Source organism: Pimephales promelas, chromosome 22, assembly GCF_988280905.1.
Source record: "Pimephales promelas chromosome 22, fPimPro1.hap1.1, whole genome shotgun sequence".
Lineage (NCBI taxonomy): Eukaryota > Metazoa > Chordata > Actinopteri > Cypriniformes > Leuciscidae > Pimephales > Pimephales promelas.
The window spans coordinates 28,448,896-28,471,091 of record NC_142790.1 but is presented as its reverse complement, the minus strand read 5'-3'; the positions used below and the strand labels follow the sequence as shown (position 1 = coordinate 28,471,091).

The 22,196-nt window shown below is 34.8% G+C and overlaps 1 protein-coding gene and 2 non-coding genes across 3 annotated transcripts; all 3 read right to left on the bottom strand.

The window, feature by feature from the left end:
- Positions 1-650: 650 nt before the first annotated feature.
- LOC120488066 (tripartite motif-containing protein 16-like protein) lies at positions 651-6,446 on the bottom strand. The gene is given in 6 exon segments (XM_089125845.1): positions 651-1,230; positions 1,766-1,905; positions 2,667-2,729; positions 4,637-4,669; positions 6,183-6,256; positions 6,258-6,446. Coding segments are annotated over 6 exon segments (783 nt in total). The 5' UTR covers positions 6,314-6,446; the 3' UTR covers positions 651-813.
- Positions 6,447-10,161: 3,715 nt separating this feature from the next.
- On the bottom strand, positions 10,162-10,233 carry trnaw-cca (transfer RNA tryptophan (anticodon CCA)). Its single transcript has one exon. It is a non-coding gene; the product is annotated as a tRNA-Trp (tRNA).
- Positions 10,234-10,630: 397 nt separating this feature from the next.
- On the bottom strand, positions 10,631-10,702 carry trnaw-cca (transfer RNA tryptophan (anticodon CCA)). Its single transcript has one exon. It is a non-coding gene; the product is annotated as a tRNA-Trp (tRNA).
- Positions 10,703-22,196: the final 11,494 nt, after the last annotated feature.

The window sequence follows — 22,196 nt, the reverse complement described above, 5'->3', positions numbered from 1 at the left end:
GATGTGACGCACAGTATTTCCGTCACAAACCAATATTATGTCAATATAGAATTTCTGTTGAGGAGCATCAAAAATAAAATGTTAGCAGATATTAAAAAGAGTGTTTTTAAATACTCTAATCACTATAGCTGACATGTAGTTGCAAAGTTATTTATAGTTAGTAGAATTTCAAGTGGATTGTCGAAATAAAGCGTTGTCTTATTTTAATCTCAGAGTCTGCGAAGCTGGCAAAGGAAGATTGTGAAATCAGACAACTTTAAAATCAGGACAGGGCAAAGGAAAGATGCAATCTGGTTCAGGAGGAGGAACTAACGGGGATGAAGAAACAGACAGACATGAGCTGGGATACAGCAGCAAGGTCCAGGTCACTCACATGCTATTGATTCATTTTAGACAAAAAATAAAATAAGTATGGTCTAAATTATGCATTTTTACAGTAAAACCAAATTTAAGAATCTGAAAAATGCAGGATTAAAAAGATCATGTAAAGTGTACTGTATATAAAAATGGGATGAAATGAAATCCATATTGCTTTGCAATTTACATTTTCATTGCATGTATTGCTATGCATTTAGAAAATGCTAAAGCAATGTACAAAAGAAGAATAAAAGCAATTCATCAGAGAGCCAACAATAATCGTAATACACTGTACAATGCCAGGTTTATTGATAATTTAATGTTAAAGCTCAATATCATATATAACTTCCAGCAACCAAAGAGCAGTCTGAACTGTAAAACTATTACATATAGCGAATTGTATTTATTATATACATTTTAAATCCACAAAATCCTGCTTTTGTGTTCCCGTTCACCTCATTCCTCTTTCTTGAGTATTACACAAGAGGACTGTACTCCCAACCAAAACCCTGGCAGAGTTTTCTCCTTTATGGGATTCTTAAACCTGTGAATGAGTTTCACTTGTTTCTTCTTTGACTCTTCGTCCGTCTCCACGGCGTAGAAGCAGAGCAGGCCTGCGGGCTGATCCACATACACGCCTATAGTGGAGCACTGATGAGTGCCCTCCACCCTTCTGTTGATTCCTTTATGCCAGGCGTCGTAGCAGGACCCGGACCAACCCAGACCCCACGACTCCTCGTTCTCCCCGAGGCCACAGGTCCCGTCGCCGGCCCTCCTCCCCGCACCCTCGTACGTCGCCCCGATAACCACCCAGCCGGAGTACAGCACCTCCCAGTAACAGCGCGACGCCCAGATAGACTCCTTACACAGCACCTGCACACACACACAGAGGAATGCGTTTTATTATAGTGCAAAAAATAGTGCATGAGAGAGACAAAGATATCAGAATTATGTGAAGTGTGTTTATGTTGTGGCCCATTCATGATATTGAAAACACTTGCAAAGTATATGAAGAGTTCAGATGCAAAAGCCTCTAAATGCCATTTGAAATTTTCTTCTTTAATGATGATTTTTATCAAGCTTGTATATTTAAGTTCAGTGATTTCACTTAAATGGCAATGATAATTACCTATTAATTGTTATTTAAGTGAAATTAATGAAATAAAATATACAAGTTTGATAAAAATCATCACTAAAGAAAATGTCAAATGGCATTTAGAGGCTTTTGCATCTGAACTCTTCATATGTATATCATTTTATTATTTATCATGTTATATAACTGATGTAATATTACATAGTCTTATGAAAAGTGGCAATAGTTTTGGAGACATTGTCATCTCACTTAGCAGAAAAACAAAAACGTGTGTGTGTGTGTGTGTGTGTGTGTGTGTGTGTGTGTGTCATTCACCTGAGGGTTGTAGTCAAATCTCTGTTGTCTGTCCAGGCAAGGACACACCTCATCTGTCAAGCGGGACACTTTAGCCCCGCCCTCTGTGAGCCACAGCACTTTATTGGCAGTTCGTTCGTCCAATGAAATATTGAACCAGTCTAGGATGAAAGAAAAAGTTCAGCCAGGTCCATGTTCAGTCCTGTGTTATTTTACAATCATTGATATAGCCTACTATTAGTTTTTGTTTGTATTTTAAATTTTTTTCTTTGTATTATTTTCTGTTTTCATTGGAATAGTAGCCTCATTTTGTGTGTGTGTGTGTACTATAAAATTTTGTATTTAGTTTTAGTATATAGTTTTAGTTAATTTTGGAGAAAAAAAAATAATTGTTTACTTGGCAACTAGCTGATATAGAATAAGTTTAAGTTTAGATATACAATTTTAATTTAAGTATATTTTTGTTTTTGGTTAATGATAATAACCCTGGTTCAGACTGGAAAGGAGCAGGGTGCGTTTCCCAAAAGCATCGTTGGCCAAATATAATCGCAATATGTAGCCCCGCCCCTTTTCAGTGCTGCGCTCGTTGTCTTTTGACTTCCGGTCTGTATTTCACCGCGATCTTGCATAGGTATGAATGAACTGCTCGTAAAAAAATTCCCGGTCGACATTTGTTGAGACATCTGCTTTACAATGCTTATGATAACTTTTGTTAACTCTACAATAAATAAATCCACTTCACCAGCTAATTACTCCTCGAAAGTGATGCCATAGAAATATACAGAGCGACCGCAAAAACGGAAGTTCAAATTTTCTAAAGATGACGGCGCCCGGTAACGACGGAACCATGGATGGCTTTGGGAACCGCACCACTGGTCAGTACCAGTTTATTTGATTCTTGTTCTGTGTCTGTGAGACTCACATTTCAGCAGCTCCTCTCGGGTCGTCGGCTCTGGGATGTTCGGCTCATAAACTGGAAGTTTTTCTGAAGAGGGAGAATGTGAGAAATAAGTTATAGCCTATCAGTCCAGTTCAGACACACCAACACAGCCAGACGAGCGCGAACATTCAACACACATTCAAGAACACACACGCAGTCAGATCATTTCCATAATGACCAACGCAAGTCTGGTTAATGACGTGCTTCTTTTGGGTGGTAAATAATGCTGCGAACACCAGTATATTGTCTAGTGCAAACCTTAGTAAATCACCTTGAATTGTTCATTTAAATATTCTCTCCTTCTGAAAGGCAAACTCCAACAAATGCAATAAGGTCAGCAGCAAAAATAGCCCTGTCCCTGTCAACACAGGCTATTCAGCGCGGTCAACTACCCTGTCTGTAAATCCTGATAGTAGTTCTTTAACACCACCCTGCTGAAATAAACAATAGAAACCATTACAGAAATGGTAATGGTTTCCACTAAAAAACCATTACAAACCATCAGCCGTTAACCATTAAAACCATTACAAAATGGTGTCCATTACGTAGTGTGTTTTGGACCATATTCTATTAGGATGTAGGCTATTGGTTTGTATAGGTTTCCATTACAAATTTGTATTATGATATATATATATACCAGTTTTTAAAAACTGTATCTAGCCTATTAATCACGTGTAGCCTACATTAAATCATTATTATCAAACCAAAGGAAACACTACATTTATTGGAGTCCTAATGGTTCATAATGGTGTCCAGTAGATACCAACATGTAACCTATAATTTTCAAAGGTGTTCTACTGGTCCTTAATGGTATCCAATAGAAAACATATACCACCAATAGAAGAAAGCAAATTACCAATAGAGACTTACTAGGACCATCACAGTTTCAATTAAAACCAATACAGAGAAAAAGACAAAACATGCCACCAATAGAAGAAAGCAAATTACCAATAGAGACCTACCATTACAGTTTCCATTAAAACCAATATATTTCCCTTGATAACCATTAAAACCATTAGGAATTCTGCAATGGTTTCTATTGTTTTTTTTTCTTCAGCAGGGCAGTTAACATCTTTAACGCTGTTAGTAAATGGCCCTATAGACTTCGCCATTATTTAGGGTTTAAGGGTTAAAAGCACCATTGATTTCAGGCTGTATTTGATGTTTTTTTTTATTATTATTATTATTTTAAATGTTGTAGTAAGTAGCAAATGAGAATCACTAACATTACTGAATATTTTTTGAGACAAAGGTCATAACGATTTTTAGTTTAGTTTAGGGTAATTAAAGCAACAGCTTTTTTTAATAACGGAAGAATATGTAAAAGGATGGTATTTGTGGTAAACAGTGCTTACCACAAGACACAATAATTAACATTTATAATAAACAGATCACTGAATTTTTCATTTGTTGACATAGTTAGATTCACATGGCAAATATCAAATATGGGTGTCCACCTTACAAATAATACCCATATTCGAAACAATCATAAAGAAAAAAAATAAATGATATTAATCATATATAATAAAAGATCATATTGTTTGTTACTACTGTAATGAAATCTCATTTAATTTACTTAAAATAATTTTGTTTCTGTATTTGTCAAATAATATTGAACAAAAATGTTCATTTGGAATTTTTAAAATTGTTTTAAACAAGTAATAACTTTTTTATTTTAGCTAAAGTCCTGTTGCCCTGTGTGTGTGTCTGTGGGGTACCTCGCCTCCTCTTATTCGATTTTTAAACAAATAAACCACTTTTTTGATTTAGTTTCACACAAAAACTGTTACTCCATCAATGTTCAATAAACACAAAGATATTTTCTTCTGAAATCATATATTATTGGAGTAATGAAAGCCCGTTTTCTGAAGGTGCTCCGTTGTATTGATGATAATGATCATATTTATTCATGCAGACAGCGATTAGATAGATATATGTTTAGTCCATCATACCAACAGGAGTATTTCTCGCTTTGATTTTCATTCCTGGAAGAAAGAAAAAAGACGTTGAAAAGAGTTTGATCAATAACGTGTGTGTTCGTGCTAATAATAGGACAAATGGTGATTTATCCTGACAAGTTTTTGTAGAGTGTGTGTGTCCTCAGTCTCTGTGACATTCAGACTCGTCTCTGGTAACAGCGTCAAACCCGTGGCATGTGTGTATGTGTGTGAGTGAATGTGTGTGAGTGTGTAACCCACTGACCCAATAGCCCATTAAAATCATGCAACATCATTCAGACTTGTGAATGTGCCAACCCGATAACCACATCATGATGACCAGCTTCTTCATCACTCACATCAAACTTCAGTTGAATAATTCATCACTAATTTATATGGGAAAAAAATTGCACTACTTTTTGCATTAAAATTATCGACAGATTTGCTTAATTACAAGACATTCATGCATTTTCCGTGATTAAGAAGTGACATAATGGCCTCATGTACACCTTTAAAACTGTTTATTATTGTACTATGTCAAGCCAAGCCAAGTGCTGGGCAACGATTTATCGCATCCAAAATACAAGTTTGTGTTTACATAATACATGTGTGTACTGCATATAATTATTTTTATATATAAATAGACACACATGCATGTATATATTTAAGAAAAATGTGTTATTTAGATATAAAATATTAATATTTAAATAAAATATACATTTTGCATGAATATACATACAATTTCTACATGCACATATTTCTTAATATACATGCATGTGTGTTTATTTATATATAAAAATAATTATATGCAGTACACACACATGTATTATGTAAACACAAACTTGTATTTTGGATAATCACGATTAATCGTTGTTTTAGTGTTTTAAACTAAAATTAACACGTAAAAAATCAATCTAATTCAAAATAATAACAAAACTATGAAACAAAAAAATGATACTGAGTGCTGGGCAACGATTAATCGTGATTAATCGCATCCAAAATACAAGTTTGTGTTTACATAATACATGTGTGTTCACTGCGTTATTTTGTACATATAAATAAACACACATGCATGTATATATTTAAGAAATATGTGCATCTATAAATTGTATGTATATTCATACTAAATTTATATTTTATATCTAAATATCAATTTTGTCTTTAATATATACATGCATGTGTGTTTGTATATGTTTGTGTGCATGTATATATTTAAGAAAAAAATTATATTTAGAAATAAAATATAAATTTAGTATGAATATACATACAATTTATAGATGCACATATTTCTTAAATATATACATGCATGTGTGTTTAGTTTATTTATATGTACAAAATAACGCAGTACACACACATGTATTATGTAAACACAAACTTGTATTTTGGATGCGATTAATCGTTGCCCATCATTTTTTTGTTTAATAGTTTTGTTATTATTTTGAATTAGATTGATTTTTTTTACGTGTTAATTTTAGTTTAAAACACTAAAACAGTCTGTGCTTTAGAAACTTTCTGAGATTTATTCCCGGGTTAGTTCTGAATGATGATAGTAATGCTTTACCTGTCTTCCTGGTTTGAGGCGTCATGATTCTTTGGCTTGAAGGCATTTTGATGATTGAGTTTGAGTTTGTCAGTGTGTGTGGATATTGACCGTGTGTGTGTGTGTGTAAAGCACAGTGGCTCTTTCGACATATATTGGGCACCATGCCATTAGAAACCGTGAGGAGGGCGTTTCCAATGTCATTCTTTGGCCAAATAAAGGCAGCAGGTCAGAAACACAAACTGAAGTGGAGAAAGGATCACAAACCGAATCAAATTACACACACACACACACACACACACACACACATTGACTTGAATATTCGCAGATAGGGATCCTGTAACAAGCCATGGTAAAAATGCTGTCAAGAAGCACGCAATGTTCCCATTTTAAATATTCCTTGCAAAAATATATATTCGCTGCAAATTTTTAAATAAAAATTCATATAATTATTAATATGCCAAATAGATTCTGAAACACAATGCTAAAAGTCAGTTCAACATTAAAATTAGCACCTTTTTTAATTGTGTATTTAAATTTTTATATTGTATTATCTATTATTGTATTAACTTTTGTCAACTTTTAGGGACAATTTACAGCATTTGACCCTATAGATTTTAGCTACGGATTCACAGGCGGATTGTTTGTTTTTATCGTTGTATTCAGTGTTTTTTATTCTGAGCTAACAATATTATCTTCATTATTTTATTATTTCATTATTAGGTTGTGGACATGTGAATCCCACCTATGACAAAGTGACATTAAAAAAGGAACACGGAGTAAAGAAAACAAAGGTGTGTGTGTGTGTGTGTGAGTGTTAACATGAAGATGAAGTAGAGATTGTGTGTACATATGTAGGCATCTGTGATCATGACAGCTCAACTTCAAGGTGAGTCAAACTTAGGTTCGACACACACACACACACACACACACACACACACACACTTCAGAATTGGCTAAATCAATTCCACACACACATTCCTCTCACACTTTAAAATGAAATATGATCTAGAGATTAGCAGGTCTAAAATACATAGGGCACAGAATGTATGTGCATTTTTCTTCTGAAACTTTAACCGGCCGAACACGTATCATCCATCAGAGGAAACTCTACAATCATGATGATGATCTATATAAATATCTGTATTCATATTTCGACTGTAAATTTTTTTTTTTTGCATGACTTGTAATCACAACATTTTTTCTTTTGTCAAATCAACTTAATTTATGTAGTTCAGATAACATAATATTTTGAGTTTCTGGTGATTAAATCAATCTCCTTCATTGTATTAACTCAAATTTTCCTTACAAGGCAACCAGGTTACTTTTTTTTTTTTGTTAAACCAACAATATTTTTTTACAGTGTAAGTTTCCGCTATATACAGTAATAAATGCAGTGTAAAGTTTAGTTGTGTTCTAAGAAATGTTATTGTTTTAGTGAACTCAATTAAAATAAGTTCAGTACTTTTATCTATATTTTATATTTATTTTGTCTTGTATTGTTGTAAGTTATGGTTTGACTTTTTCTATGATTTTCACCTGTCTGACCTTGACATTGGATACTCTCAGATTATATTTAATTACTCTGACATTAATGAATCTATAAACATTTAGTATTTAGGAATGTGGTTAGGAATTTAGGAATATATATAAATATTTAGTCAATATATTCAGGATTCTTACATTCATATTTAATCTCAGAGTTTAATGTTCAGTTATATAAATGGACGTATTTCACTCAGTTGAGACCCTCATTTTTTAGATGAACTGCTTTCTTCAAAACCTTGACTGTTGACTTATTAAATTATGAATAGCTTTAGCTTGGCATTTTACAACACATAAATCCTTTGTGTGTGTGTGTGGTCCTGGTAAACATACTATGAGGCGCCACTGTAGTGTGCACGTGTATTTAATATATGTATTTTGAACATCCAGTAGTATGCATGTATATTCGAGTAATTTATGCACGTGTGTTCTGTATATATTGATAGGCGAAATTTGCTGATGTCACATCCTTGTCCTTTTGGGGACATTTTTTGGTCCCCATGAGAAAAGCAGCTAAATTATATTTTTGGAAAATGTAAAAATGCACACAGTCTCCTGTGATGGGTATAGGTGTAGGGTTAGGGGATAATATAATATACAGATTGTACGGTATAAAAACAATAATGCTATAGATAGTCCCTGTAGAACATGAAAATGTGAAAAATATTTTGACCCAAAATGCTTATCTTCATGTGACGCAAATGAAATGGCAAAACATGTCATTTCATTCATTCATATATTCATTCATGTCTAGAAAATGTATAAGAAATATAAGATTGAATGCTGTATCCAGTGTTCATGTTTTGTTTATTGGACAAACTATGGAAACAAAAGAGAATGCAAATTGAATAAACATGAAACATAAAATAAACATAAAATATTGTGAAATTACAGTGCTGAACAATACTGAAATCCTGGCACGAGTTACTTTAATTAAATGAATGTAGAAACAATTCAGTGTGTCCAGTAATACACTCTAAAAAATGCCTGGTTTCAAGCCAAATTTGGGTCAAATATGGACAAACCCAAATGTTGGGTTAAAAATGTAATTAAAAAAAAAAATACAGTTGAAAGTGAAAGTTGAAGTTGGGTTAAATTTTTAAATTACATTTTTAACCCAACATTTAGGTTTGTCCATATTTGACCCAAATTTGGGTTGAAACAACCCAGCATGGCAGCATCGTTTAGAGTGTAGTGTGACTGAATGAACACTGCACTGCCTCCTGCTTTAAAAATAGCAAGTAGAACCACAGACATTATCCCGTGACAAATATGTCGAGTTAGTATTTCGTGCATGAAGAAATTATATTATTTACTGCAGAAAATGGGCGTATGTTAGATGCTGTTTTGTGTTCGGTCACCAGCTGGAGTTCCCTTGAGAGCCACTAGAGGGCACTCCACACCAGACTCTATCACTCCCTCACAAACTACATTTCCCAGAACTCACTGCCCGGACTCGTCTGTTCCCCTGTTCCGTGGATTACTCTTTTGCCTCTGGCCCTTGTTTGTTTGGACTACTTGACCCGATTCAAGCACTATATTCAAGTCATCACACACTGCTATATGGATGTGACGCTTGCACTATATGGAGAGATTGAAGCAATAAATCGTATATGATAATTCTGTAGCTGATTGGGGTCAGTCGTGCGCGCGCATGTTTAGCGGGCTTTTCTTCAGTGTGTAATGTGATGATGACCCCTGCCTGAAGGTCACGGACACCAGCATTACCTTTCACAATACAATCAGTCCACTTACACAACTTCACATTTCTGAAATCGTTAAGGCAACATGAACACTTTACTGAAACAATCAAATTTTTTAGTGTATATATTTTCCTTGTATTTATGTTTGCTTGTTCTACCACACTGAGAGTTTTTAGTGGACATACTTATACTTTTTGTATATTATATGACTTTTGTTTGTCGCACAGGGCTGGCGACGTAAGATTAAAATATATTAATAATACAACTTAAAAAAAAATGTAAATAGCATTTATATAACTGTATTGTGTTAGTGGTGAGGTGTGGACCGGGTGTGATTGTCTGCTCTGTGCTGGAAAGTCCATCAGGGTCACTGTTTAGATCTTAAAGTTATGCTTATTACATAAGCGCTGACACCATCACTGTGACACATGCTGACCCCTGGATAGACCTGCATTATTGCAGGAGAAACATTGAGTTTAAGACAAGTGCTAGGAAAACATTCATATATTTTTTTTCCAATTGATTTTCATTATATTCTCAAAAACCCTCAAAGAGCCAAAACATTGTTGTTTATACATAGTGTCTTTTGTAATGTACGATTAACAGTCCGTTCCTTATATTAAACTGAATGGACTTCTCTCGGATGTCAGAACGACTTATAATTGACGTTTTCTTTTATAAGAGATATTATTGACCTTTCTAGCCACATTATAAATATATTACATTTATTTGAAGTGGAAAGAATAAAGGTTTGACCCCGACGTGATTTGAACACGCAACCTTCTGATCTGGAGTCAGACGCGCTACCGTTGCGCCACGAGGTCTATGACGTAACATTAGTTTTATAATATTATTCTTCGTTATCAAACCTCAGATTATGTTTAATTCATTGTGCATTCATTGGGCTGCAGTGCCATCTAACGAGTTGCCAAGTAAATGTGATTTAATGTTTAAAAATTATAATAATTATTAAAATATCGACAAATAAATAATTTACTGTCAATCAGAATGTACTTAGATATTTTTCATCCGTCGAAGATCAACAAATCTCTGAATTAAATAAGCCTAATTCTTATAAATATATTTTAGCAAGCAAAAACAACCGCAGGTGTGTGTAGGCCTACTAAATACATGGCTTATGTAATTTAATAAGCTTACTGTCTGACGTTGCTGTTAATTTAACAGCGTTATAAACTTTGAGTGTAAAGATGAAATAAGTTTTGACCCCGACGTGATTTGAACACGCAACCTTCTGATCTGGAGTCAGACGCGCTACCGTTGCGCCACGAGGTCCTGCGGTCAGAAGTGGGATTTACGGGTAGTCACTCATCAAGAGCTGGAATTGTGAATTATTTTTTTTCTTACACACATCAGCAATCAGTAGCCGTGATTGAGCAGACTCAGCAGAGGTGTAGTTAAGAACCAATCATGGACCAAGACCATGACCATTCTTGGAGTTAATGAGATCATTAAAGTGATGGTTCACCCACAAATACAAATTATGTCATCATTTTCTCACCCTCAAGTTGTTCTAAACCTGTATGATTTTCTTTGTTTAGTGGAACGTAAAAGAAGATATTTTGAGGAACGTCAGTAACCAAACAGTTGCTAGTCCCGATTGACTTCTATAGTATGAAAAAATATATATACTATGAAAGTCAATGGGACCAGAAACTGTTTGGTTACCTACAAAAGGCATGTACAGTACAATGCTTTTTATTGTTGAAAAATAATTGGTGACATTGTATAAAAAAGATTTCCATCATGATCAACAATATTGTCACTATAATAATGCCTGAATAATTTTGCCACTTTTTTTTAAAATGTTTGTGATCTTTAAGAAGACAATAATATCAGTATGAAGGAAACATTAAAGTAAAAACAAGGTAAAACACACAGAGTGTGTGTACTTTAGTCGATAAAATGCTGCGTGTGTAATTAGAAAGCAAACAAAATAGCCAAACGTGATATTCAAAACATGTTTAAAATTATAAAATATAATTCATACCTGTGAAAATACAGGTTCAAATAGCCTACAATTGGCTATTAGGCTACAACATCTGTGGTGAAAATGTTCTCCGTGCTAAAAATAGAATGTGCAAATTAACTGGAACTTCAATGTATACATATCTGCTTTATGTGTATAGTATGATTTTAAAACAAACATTTTCGACCCAAAACTAAATTAAATTATATAAACAATATAGCCAATTTTAAAGAAAAATAAAATAAATTCAAAATGCTTCCTAATTGCACGTTGGTTGTTCATTCATGTAAATAAAAATACATTTGCCACATGTTGCAACTAAATATGACTGTCACTCATATCCACGTGGTGTGTACAACCCAACTGAACAACAGTGATGTCATTAGAAGCATGAGACACATACTTTAGATTGTCTCTCTTCACCAGCCCTACACACCAGACATGGGACCAGAACTCTATTAATAAAATCAGCATGAGCTTGGGAATATGAATTGAGTTTCAAACTCACAGGGGATTGTGTGAATAAAGCAGCAATAGAAGAAATAGTAGTTCATTAGGATCTAAACCAAGTGTCTTCATCCCTAAAGTCACATGTTCAGTGAAGTTGTCTGAATCCAGTGTGAGTTTAGGGCGGGATTACCCGTGTATCTGACATCTACAGTCTGTAGATGTAACACACTTCATCAATATATAAAATATAATTATGCCGTTTTTGATGAAGCCACTCTTTCCGAAATACGAAATCTGCTGTGATCGGTTAGCTGGCGCAGTGTATTGTGATTGGCCGCTCACAGCGCGTGCTCGGGAATAGTCCCGCCCCTTCATAGCCGTCCGTGAGCTCCACTCAGAAGTAAATATTAAAGATGGCGTCAATTTCAAACCATTTCGAGGCTGATTCAGACCCTGACAATGTGAACGAAAAAGAGGATCGTGCAGAACAGATTTCACAGGACATTTCAGAGGGGTAAGTGTTTTTCTGTAAACTTATTATAGAAACGATGTTAGCCACCATTTTAATCACATAAGTTAGAGGGTTTTCACGATGCGTCATCATTCCGGAAGTCGGCCATTTTGGAGGCACAGAACATAAACAATGCCAATGAACTGAACGGACTCGCAAATTTGGCTGATTATTTCTACTGAAAAACGGTCGAGTTTTGGTCTGTACTAATCGGTCGCATCGGGAAAATACCTTTCGTGTTCTATAGACTGCCAAAAGTTAAAGAGAAGAGTTCAGAAAACTGATGAAAGAAGGCGTTTGTGGTTGAGAGAAGTAAGCACAGCATCAGCTCATCAGATCTAAAATGATGTCCACACTGTTTATCGCAACTGTTCAGATCCGATTTGTGAGTGCAAACAACTCTCGGGCAATACGGTGTTCTGCCAATTTTTGCTGCCTTGTCGAAAAATGCTACCGTAGCGCGAATTGATCACAGAATGCCGATTAAAGTCGTATGAAATACAAGTATAATACAATTCAAAATTATGAGTAGCTACTGTATACTGTAGACTACAGTTTTTATTTTTAAAACTGTGTGAAAAGTAAAAATTATCATAAAATATTCATCTTTGACTTGTCAAAGCACCTTTCCTCATAGTAACGGAAACTTTCAGTCATTCCTTTTTAGCTGGCTGACCGTACAAATATTCATATGATAGTAAGCATTTTTTAAAGGGAAATTATACATTAGGAACACATATACATTATACAACAGGAAAAAAAACAAAAAAACGGAGTCTGCACATGCGCATAACCGGTAAGTAGCAAATCTCGATGGGTAGCATGAATTGTCTGCATTTGCAATTGAGAAGTTTTCTATTCCCAAAATCATGGATCTTTTTCCTAAGGGGCGGAGAACAGTCTTACAAAAGCAAGAGCTTACTAAAGTAAACTACATCTACTGTAATGTTAGTTAGCAGGCTAGTTGAGGCAAAGCTTTGCCCTTTGTTTACATCATATTAGCAACTACATAAAACTTATAATTGAAACTGTTAATATAAAACATAACTACAAATAATAAGACATTCTTACAAGTTGTGATCCATAAGCAACAGATTGTCCCAACAAAATGGGAATGGCTCGCCTATGTCTTCCAAGAGAAGCTTTTGTGCGTTCACGTTGTACAAACTTTGAGGTCATAATGTTTTGAAACCGTGTTCAAAATAATTTGTAACCCCTCTAAGTTCCCTCTAAGTGTGATGTCACCAACCTGGGAAGAAGCTCGTTGTAGTTCTTCCCAGCCATTTGTTGTAGTCTTTAAAAAGCGATTTCTCTAAAAGAAAATATCTCCATTTGCGTTGAACTTTGAGCGTCGTAACTTTGCAGATGCGATTTATGCCCAGACAGGAACATTACACACAAGTTAGAAAAGTTAAATCAAAGTCAAGGACCCCTCTATTCAAAGAACAAAGATAACAGATAAAATGATCATTGCTCTTGACTAACAAACTTTCATTGCTTTAATAAAGATGAAGATATATTTTAATATATTTATAATTTATATATTTATATTTAAATTATAATTTATTCAGTGCAGACTGTTTAATAGCTTTATTCAACCCTCAATTGGGTTTCAAACCTGATGAAAAACCTGATGTTTCTTCCCAAAAGAAGATATTTTTAAGAATGTCGCCAACCAATCAGTTTGACATTGAATTTTTTTCCTACAATGGAAGTCAACAACTACCATCAACTGTTTGATTTCTGACATTCTTCAAAGTATCTTCTTTTGTGTAACGCTGAAGACAGAAACTCATTCAGGTTTGAAACAACTTGAGGGTGAGTAAATGATGACAGAATTTTCATTTGAAAGTGAACTATCCATTCGAGTGTTTAAATTCGATTAATTCTGATTAATCACATAAAAAATGTGCGATTAATCAAGGTAATTTTTAATCGATTGACACCACTAATATATAGAATTATATGTACAATATATTAACATATTTTGCAGGATATTATATTAATATTACATTCAAAAAAAATTATATACTCTAGAAAATGAGAAAAAGAAATGAAGCAGATTCTGTCAAGACCGATCAAGACAGTTGGATGCAAATAGAGAAATGTTGTGGTGTTCTTGTAAGACATGGTGTTGAAAGTGCAGTGTTCTCTTTAGCTGGTGTAAAACTCTCCGTAAAATAACGACACCTTAACACTTCTGTCAGCGAACCCTCGTGTCTCGTCCCTCATCTCTGTCTCTCTCTCTCCATCCCTCCAAACTTTGTTCCTGGACTTGGAGAATCCAAGTGGGGTTTCAAGTGTCTGTCTCCCTTTTCTCCCCCTGGTTTCTCCCTCCTTCCCACTCTCTCCTTGCTTGGTGGGTAATTTGAGTTCCCTGAACGCTTTGAATAACTGAGGGACTGTGAAATAAAAAGCAAAAAAAGTGACACAAGCTGTCAGTCGAAGGAAGACGAGCAAGACGCAGCCTCAACCATGCCTGAGCCCACAGAAGGTACATCTCTCCTTTCCCTTCATTCTTAATCATGCTCTTTTCTGCCGTTTGATGCTGCTTCTGCTGTTTAATTAGTAGTAGTATAACTAGTATGTTTAGTAACAGTATTGGTGGGGACAATATACTTTACAAAACTTGACCACAAGAAATTGTGCAAATTGAAAAATATTTACTGACATGTTTTGCATGTATTTGTGCTCATATTATATACAACAAAACTGGCATTTGCTTATTTAGAACTGTTAGATTGATACATGACAGATCGTTTGTAATCTGGCATGTATTGTGCTGTTCTTTTCCTAATTGTCATTGCTTCTAACAATTTTTCACAATATTTCCATGCACTTTATTTAGTTTGGAGGCTTTAACATGTGGATGCACACCTCAAATTAATAGTATAAGCCGTGCACGAGGATAAAAACTGGAGGAGGAAGGGTCGCTCGTGAATGAGGAAGGGCTCAGTGTTAAGAGAAAGAGTGGAGCAGATGTGTCACAGGGCAGAGAGATAAAGTTGCACAGATGATAAAATTAAAACCTTCCAGACTGGAGCTGGCTGAGGAAAGCTGGAACTCACACACACACTGATTATTAGTTATATTTAAAAATAATAATAATAATTCTATTTCTACATTTAATTCAATGTACTACTTGCTGTTTCTGAGTGCAAATTCTTTCCACGACAATATTTTTTCATTGTAATGGATGAAGTGAACAAAACTTACATGACCACTATATCACATTTTTAATGATAATGCATACTTTTTATTATTAAGCCTATGCATGATGTCATAACTTTCATCTGCATTCTGTAAACAGACAAACATATAGATCGATAGACAAACATATATAGACAGACAGACGGAGATAGATATATTGACAGACAAACATATATCTAAAGACTATCTGTCTGTAGTTTAAACTATCCATTAACAGTTCACTAAATCTGAGGCGCTGCACATAAAACCATAGCTCTGTCAGACAGACAGTGATTTATACAGTCGTGAAATATTTTTCTTGCTCCTGTCATACTAGTTTACGTTTTTAAAGCGTCCTGCTTTATCGAGCCTGTAAGACGAGAAGCCGCTGATGGTGTGTGAATGGGACGGAGATGAACGTGTTCGCTGGTCATCTTCAGATCTTAGCACAGTGACCAACGGATTACAAGTGACTCCGACCTCAAGCCTGATAATGTCTTCGGCAGCTTTAATTGGTGCATTTACACCCATCAAATTTTTAGGCCTAAAATTCTGATTTATGCATTTGTCCATCCATTCGGATTACATTTAACTTCAACAAACGCATATTTGTCAGTCATATACATGAATTAATGCATGAATACATTATTATTTATTATTTTATTTAACTATTTGCATCTCTTTGATTTTTATTTAAATAATCAGATTTTCAAAATGCATTTATTCAGATTTCTTAGAATCAGTTCATTGTGAAAATTAAATGTATACAGCTAGCTGTGAGACAAGCTATATTCAATTAAAACAAACTGGTTTTATTGACGCTAAATATAAACCAGCTTATTATGTATTAAAAAAGTTTATTAGTGATATTCTAGGAAACTGACCATATTCATTTATGTGTGACTGACAAATATGCATCTCAATACTTTTATTAGTTTGTTTGTGTTAAAACTGATACAAATTAATGGAAATTGCACATTCACTCTAAAACATGAAGGGTTGTTTTAAGCCAAATTTGGGTCAAATATGGACAAACACAAATGTTGGGTTAAAACATGTAACCCAATTGCCAGGTTTGTCCATATTTGACCCAAATTTGGGTTAAAACACACCAGTATTTCATATATTGGAATGTATGAAATATATTTTAGGGTTCATATATATGCAATTCTAATTGCACACAAAGTTTAAACACTAAACATTTATCAAATGATTTAGAGAAATTGAAAAAAAGGCCACCCCTAATTTAAGATGAATCCGAAACCTCGAGCCACATCCGTGGAGACGCACTTTATCTGTGCAATCTCATCTGGAGTTAGTGTACAAGTCCCTGCTGGGATCTAATTAGCAGTTAGCATACTAATAAAAGAGTGACCCTCGAGACCTTCAATACATGCCTACGGCCACATGACAGGCGCTATATCGTATAACACAAAACCCAAACTGAATTTGATGAAGGTTTTCAGTATCTAGGATTGTTGGCCTCTCTGACACTCCAGAGTAAGATATAAATATCCCATGATGACCTCTGGCGTTTCTATTTATTACGAGCCAAATCATCCGGTCTGTAGACCTTTCTTTTTTTTTCTTTTTTTTTTTTTAAAGAAGAAATTAACATTTCTATTTAGCTTGGACACATTAAATTGATTAATAGTGAGTGACAGTAAATATAGTGTTACAGACCTCATCATCTGGTCTGTAAACCACAACTTTATTATTCATGAATTGAGTTACAAACAGAGCAAAAACTAGAGAAGTCAATTGTTATTATAATGTGAATATGCGGAAGACATACCAATGAATATCACGTCGTCATCAAATCGATGCCTCTCATTGTAAACCCCGTTACCTCGCTCCACCTTTTCAATGAATGCATCCTGACAGCAGTAAATCTGATCATCAGCCTGTCAGAAGTGTTGATTTACACACCAACACACACTTGTAAGGCTTCTTCCAGATGCCGCCGTCCGTTATGGTAATGGCACAGAACCCCCGGGGGGAGACGAGCTCTAAAAATACCATCTGATAATCGCCACTTCAGTTTCAAGACTTTATAGTGTGAAAGAACACACTGAGCAGATTTGACACTGTTTGCCACCATCAAATGCACAGTTACAGCTGGGTCTTCTATTTAAAGGTGTCATAAATAACTTGTTTTAAAGCAGTTGCGTGGAATGAAGACTATGACGTCATTTAAAGATCGTTTGTTTTAAACAGAGCCAACTCAACATGGAGATCTTATGTCATGTTAACTCGCTCAACCCCATGTTATTGATCGTGGAGTAATTGAATCACAGCTCACGGCTGAAATTACTATTCCTTGATAAAGATTTTTGGATATTTGTTTATAAAGAAGTCTTTTCTGGTTGTCAAGGCTGCATTTATCTGATCAAAGATACTGTAAATTACTGTGAAAAAGACTGTAATATTGTGAAATTTGATGATCAAAGCTGAATTTTCATTATAATATGCTGATTTGATGCTCATTTCCGATTATTATCTAGGTTGAAAACCGTTGTGCTGCTTCATATGTTTGTGGAAACGTGATGCATTTTTCAGGATTCTTTGATCAAAGTTCAAAAGAATGAAAAATCTTTTGTAACACTATAAATGTATTTGTCACTATTAATAAATTTAATGTGTCCTAGCTAAAAAAAAATCTTACATTCACAAATAATTTTTCAGTGCAGATGTAAAAAAATATGTTTAAGTAAAAATATACTAAAATACCAAACACTGACATTATACACATTAAACACATTTTTCAATGACAATATAACGATCTGGGTTGCTAATTTAAAAATGAGCAAATAATTGCCCAAAATGCAAATAAAAACATGCCTTGACACTTGCTAAGAACAGATTTAACCCAGTGAAAAATGTTACATAATCTTTGCTAACACTAAGTTATAAAAACATTCCGTTTGATCCTTTTGCAAACATCATGGGAACGTTACTTTTGAATGTTCTCGGAATTTTTGCAGTAACATTTAAAAAACATGTGATTTAGGGATTTATGCATAGACGGTAAAAGAAATGGACAGAGCGATCTCATTGGAACTTGGCGATTTTTTTTTTTTTTTTTTTTTTTTTTTTTTTAAGCACTTCTGTCCCTGACGCGCAGACTCAAACAGAGCTTGACTACGTAGATGTGTCGAGAGCAAACCGTCTGTCTCCTAGTGCTGTGGCATGAGAAACCTGAATCATTCCCTTCCGAAACATAAACGGTTAATTCCAATCCTTGATTCTGATTGGTCTATAGCTGTGCTTTATTCATGATAAAACACGGCTATGATCGCTTCACCCAACGGTTCTATTTATCACTGCGCAACACCCTTAGCAACCACCCGTATCTAAGGAAACACTGCCGAGCCACAACTAGCTAAAGACAATCGCGTCGGATACCAGCACATATCCGATAACCAACACCAGCACAGTGGAAACGATTGAAATCAGACAAATATTTAATGCATGCACAATATGAGAGATGTTCAAATAAATTTTAAGTAAACAACAATGAAAAAATGTATCTCTCGTTAGGCAGCATAGCAACTAAATTAATAACATTAATAAAATATGTAAAATAGGCTGCCTATTAAAATATGTGCCCTTGTGTTTTTATTTATGTAAGGTTTATTTTTAAGTGCAGAGAGAAATTAACGGAATAACGGAAAATGAACGTCTCATGCTGAGAGATAAGCTATTTTTGTGTGAGGAAATATTACATTCTGTGTTGTAAAAAATAAATGAGACAAACACAACATAGGAACCGTTCTCAAACTTTATTTGAGCTTTCTTGCATATTACACGTTGAAACGTTGTTGCTGTTCACCTTTTCAGGGACTATTTTTTCTAGCGGAAGGAAGGCTTTTAGCGATTTTTACTTCATGAAAGTTGCACGAATACATTTTTTTAACTTTAATATTTTTATTGTGTGGTAACTGTTTTATAAAAGCAATAAGGTAGTCGAGGCAAGCGCTGAATCGTGAATAAGTCGCGGCTGAAGGGGTCGCCAACGAGCCGTCACTTATTCACGATACAGCGCAGCCTCTCGAAACTTATTGCTTAATTGAAACATTAAGTTCCAAAACATTAAAATAAAAGTTCCATGTACGATTTATAAATAACGTTTTTGTGCTATTATTAAAGACAGGTTACTTTGAAAGAACATTCTACTTTAGTGTAACTTTGCCAGAAAGTTCTGAGAACGTTCCCTGTTTGCTGGGAATCTGTCATAGAAGATATATAACGATGTCCTCAGAAAACATGATCAAACTTTGAAAGGTAAAAGTAAATAGTTTGACCCTGTTAAAGGTTGCAACTCGATATCCATAGGAAACGTCTGATAAATGTAATATGAAATTGAAAAGTATAAGTGAAATCACTTATCACATTCCCATGGAGTGACCCGGGATCGAGAGCTTTGCTCAGGGCACAATGCTGACTGATAGGTTGTGTGTGTCTCAGATGCCACATCAGGCGTCTCCATGCACAAATATAGACCGCAGCCTCTGCAATATTTCATTATTTGCCAACCAGATCTGCTGATTTGGTAACGTGTGACCAGGCGCTTTTATAACATAACCTGAATAACATCGCAATTGCTGTAGTGAGAGATGGAGGTTTGGCAACAGCCATGAGAGGAATTGTGCTAAGACAAGAGCTTAACCTCCTAATGTGCTAAATCCAGAATAGAGTACACTGTGTTGAGGATTGCCTCAAACACAGACACACACACACTCACTCACTCACATACACATGTTTGGTTCACTATCTTTGTGAGGACTCTCCATAGACGTAATGGTTTTTATACTGTACAGACTGTAACCCTACCCCTAAACCTGCCCATCACACACAGACACACACACACACACACACACACACACACACACACTAACCCGACCCCTAAACCTGCCCATCACAGGAAACATTCTGCATTTTTACATTTAAAAAAAATTCTGTATGATTTATTAGCGTGTTTACCCATGGGGACTCACTTTAGGTCCCAGAGTGACACGAGTCCCCATGAGTCTGTGTGCATTCAGGTTTAAATCCCCACCAGGATAGAAAAACATGAACACACACTCTCTTACTCACACCCAATCACTCACTCACACACATACACACTCAATCACACCCAATCACTCACTCACTCACTCACTCACTCACTCACTCACTCACTCACACACATACACACTCACTCACCACTCACTCACTTACTCAATCACTTACTCACACACATACACCCAATCACTCACTTACTCACTCACACACACACACACACACACACACTCACTCGCTTACAGACACACACTAATTCATCATAGGCCAACCATACAGACTATTTTTTTTTTACTAGTGAGACTACAAATACGATATTTAAAGTAAAGTATAAACCATAAACAGCATATAAAGCACTTCTCTGAGTTATATTTGAAGAGTTCAGATTAAAAAGCCTCTAAATGCCATTTGAAATTTTCTTCAAGAATGTAAATTTTTTATCAAGCTTGTATATTTAAGTTCAGTAATTTCACTTAAATGGCAATGAAGATTACCTATGAATTGCCATTTAAGTGAAATTACTGAATTTAAATATACAAGCTTGATAAAAATGATTATTCTAGAAGAGAATTTCAAATGGCACTTAGAGGCTTTTGCATCTGAACTCTTCATTTGTAGTGGCTAATGGACCAGAAGGTGATTCAGAATTAAGAAAATCTGCAAATACTGAAAAAAATATGTATATACATTTTATTTAATCATTTATTATAGTAAAGGTGTAGTGTGAAATTTGTGTCGCTTATCCACTACACCTGAAAGATATTTTTCCACTTTTATGAAATACATTTTTAAAATATTATCAATGTTAAACACAATACAATCAAGCTGCATACATTTAGATAAATATATAAATAGCAAAACCAATGCTTATAAATACCAAAATATAAAAGCAGATTATAAGACAGGGATCATAAATATATATTGCATAAAAAGTTTTAAAGAAATTATTTTTCCCCCCATTTTAAGGATTGAAACAAAATTTCCAAATTTTAAATGCCACAAAATTTAGAGCAAATTTAACAAATCTACATGATGTGACTTGTGTTTCCGCACGCATAAATCACACTTCACCTTTAATACTGCTTATATTCCACAGGGTCAATGCTTGAACTGCAGTTCTTCTGGGACAAAATTAGTTTCTGATTGCGCTGTGTTATTATTTTTGTGAAATGACATGGGCTGTTATGAACTTCAGGTGTTCGAGTAGAGGTTTTTGAGTGCTTATAACTTTACTGTTTTAACTTGTGTGTGGTTTGAAAAGTGATACAGTGCATTAAAAAAAGAGGCTGCATGGGTAACACAGACTAATGACATCATCATTGGGGGTTCAGATTTTACAGAGACCTAAAAGAGTAACAACATCCTTCAAAAGCAAGCGGTGCTGTACTGATCCATACTTTCTAAAAGATGGGCCCGAAAAAATATATAAATGGGTCACCTAGTTTATGTAAAATCTGTTAAATCAAAAGCAGAAACATAAAAACATCCTGCCGGCACATCCTCTTATAGAGTACAGGACACTTCGGCATATCTGTGGTTATGGGTCAGTAATTTCTGATAGTTATTTGTCTGACCATAACAGCTTAGGC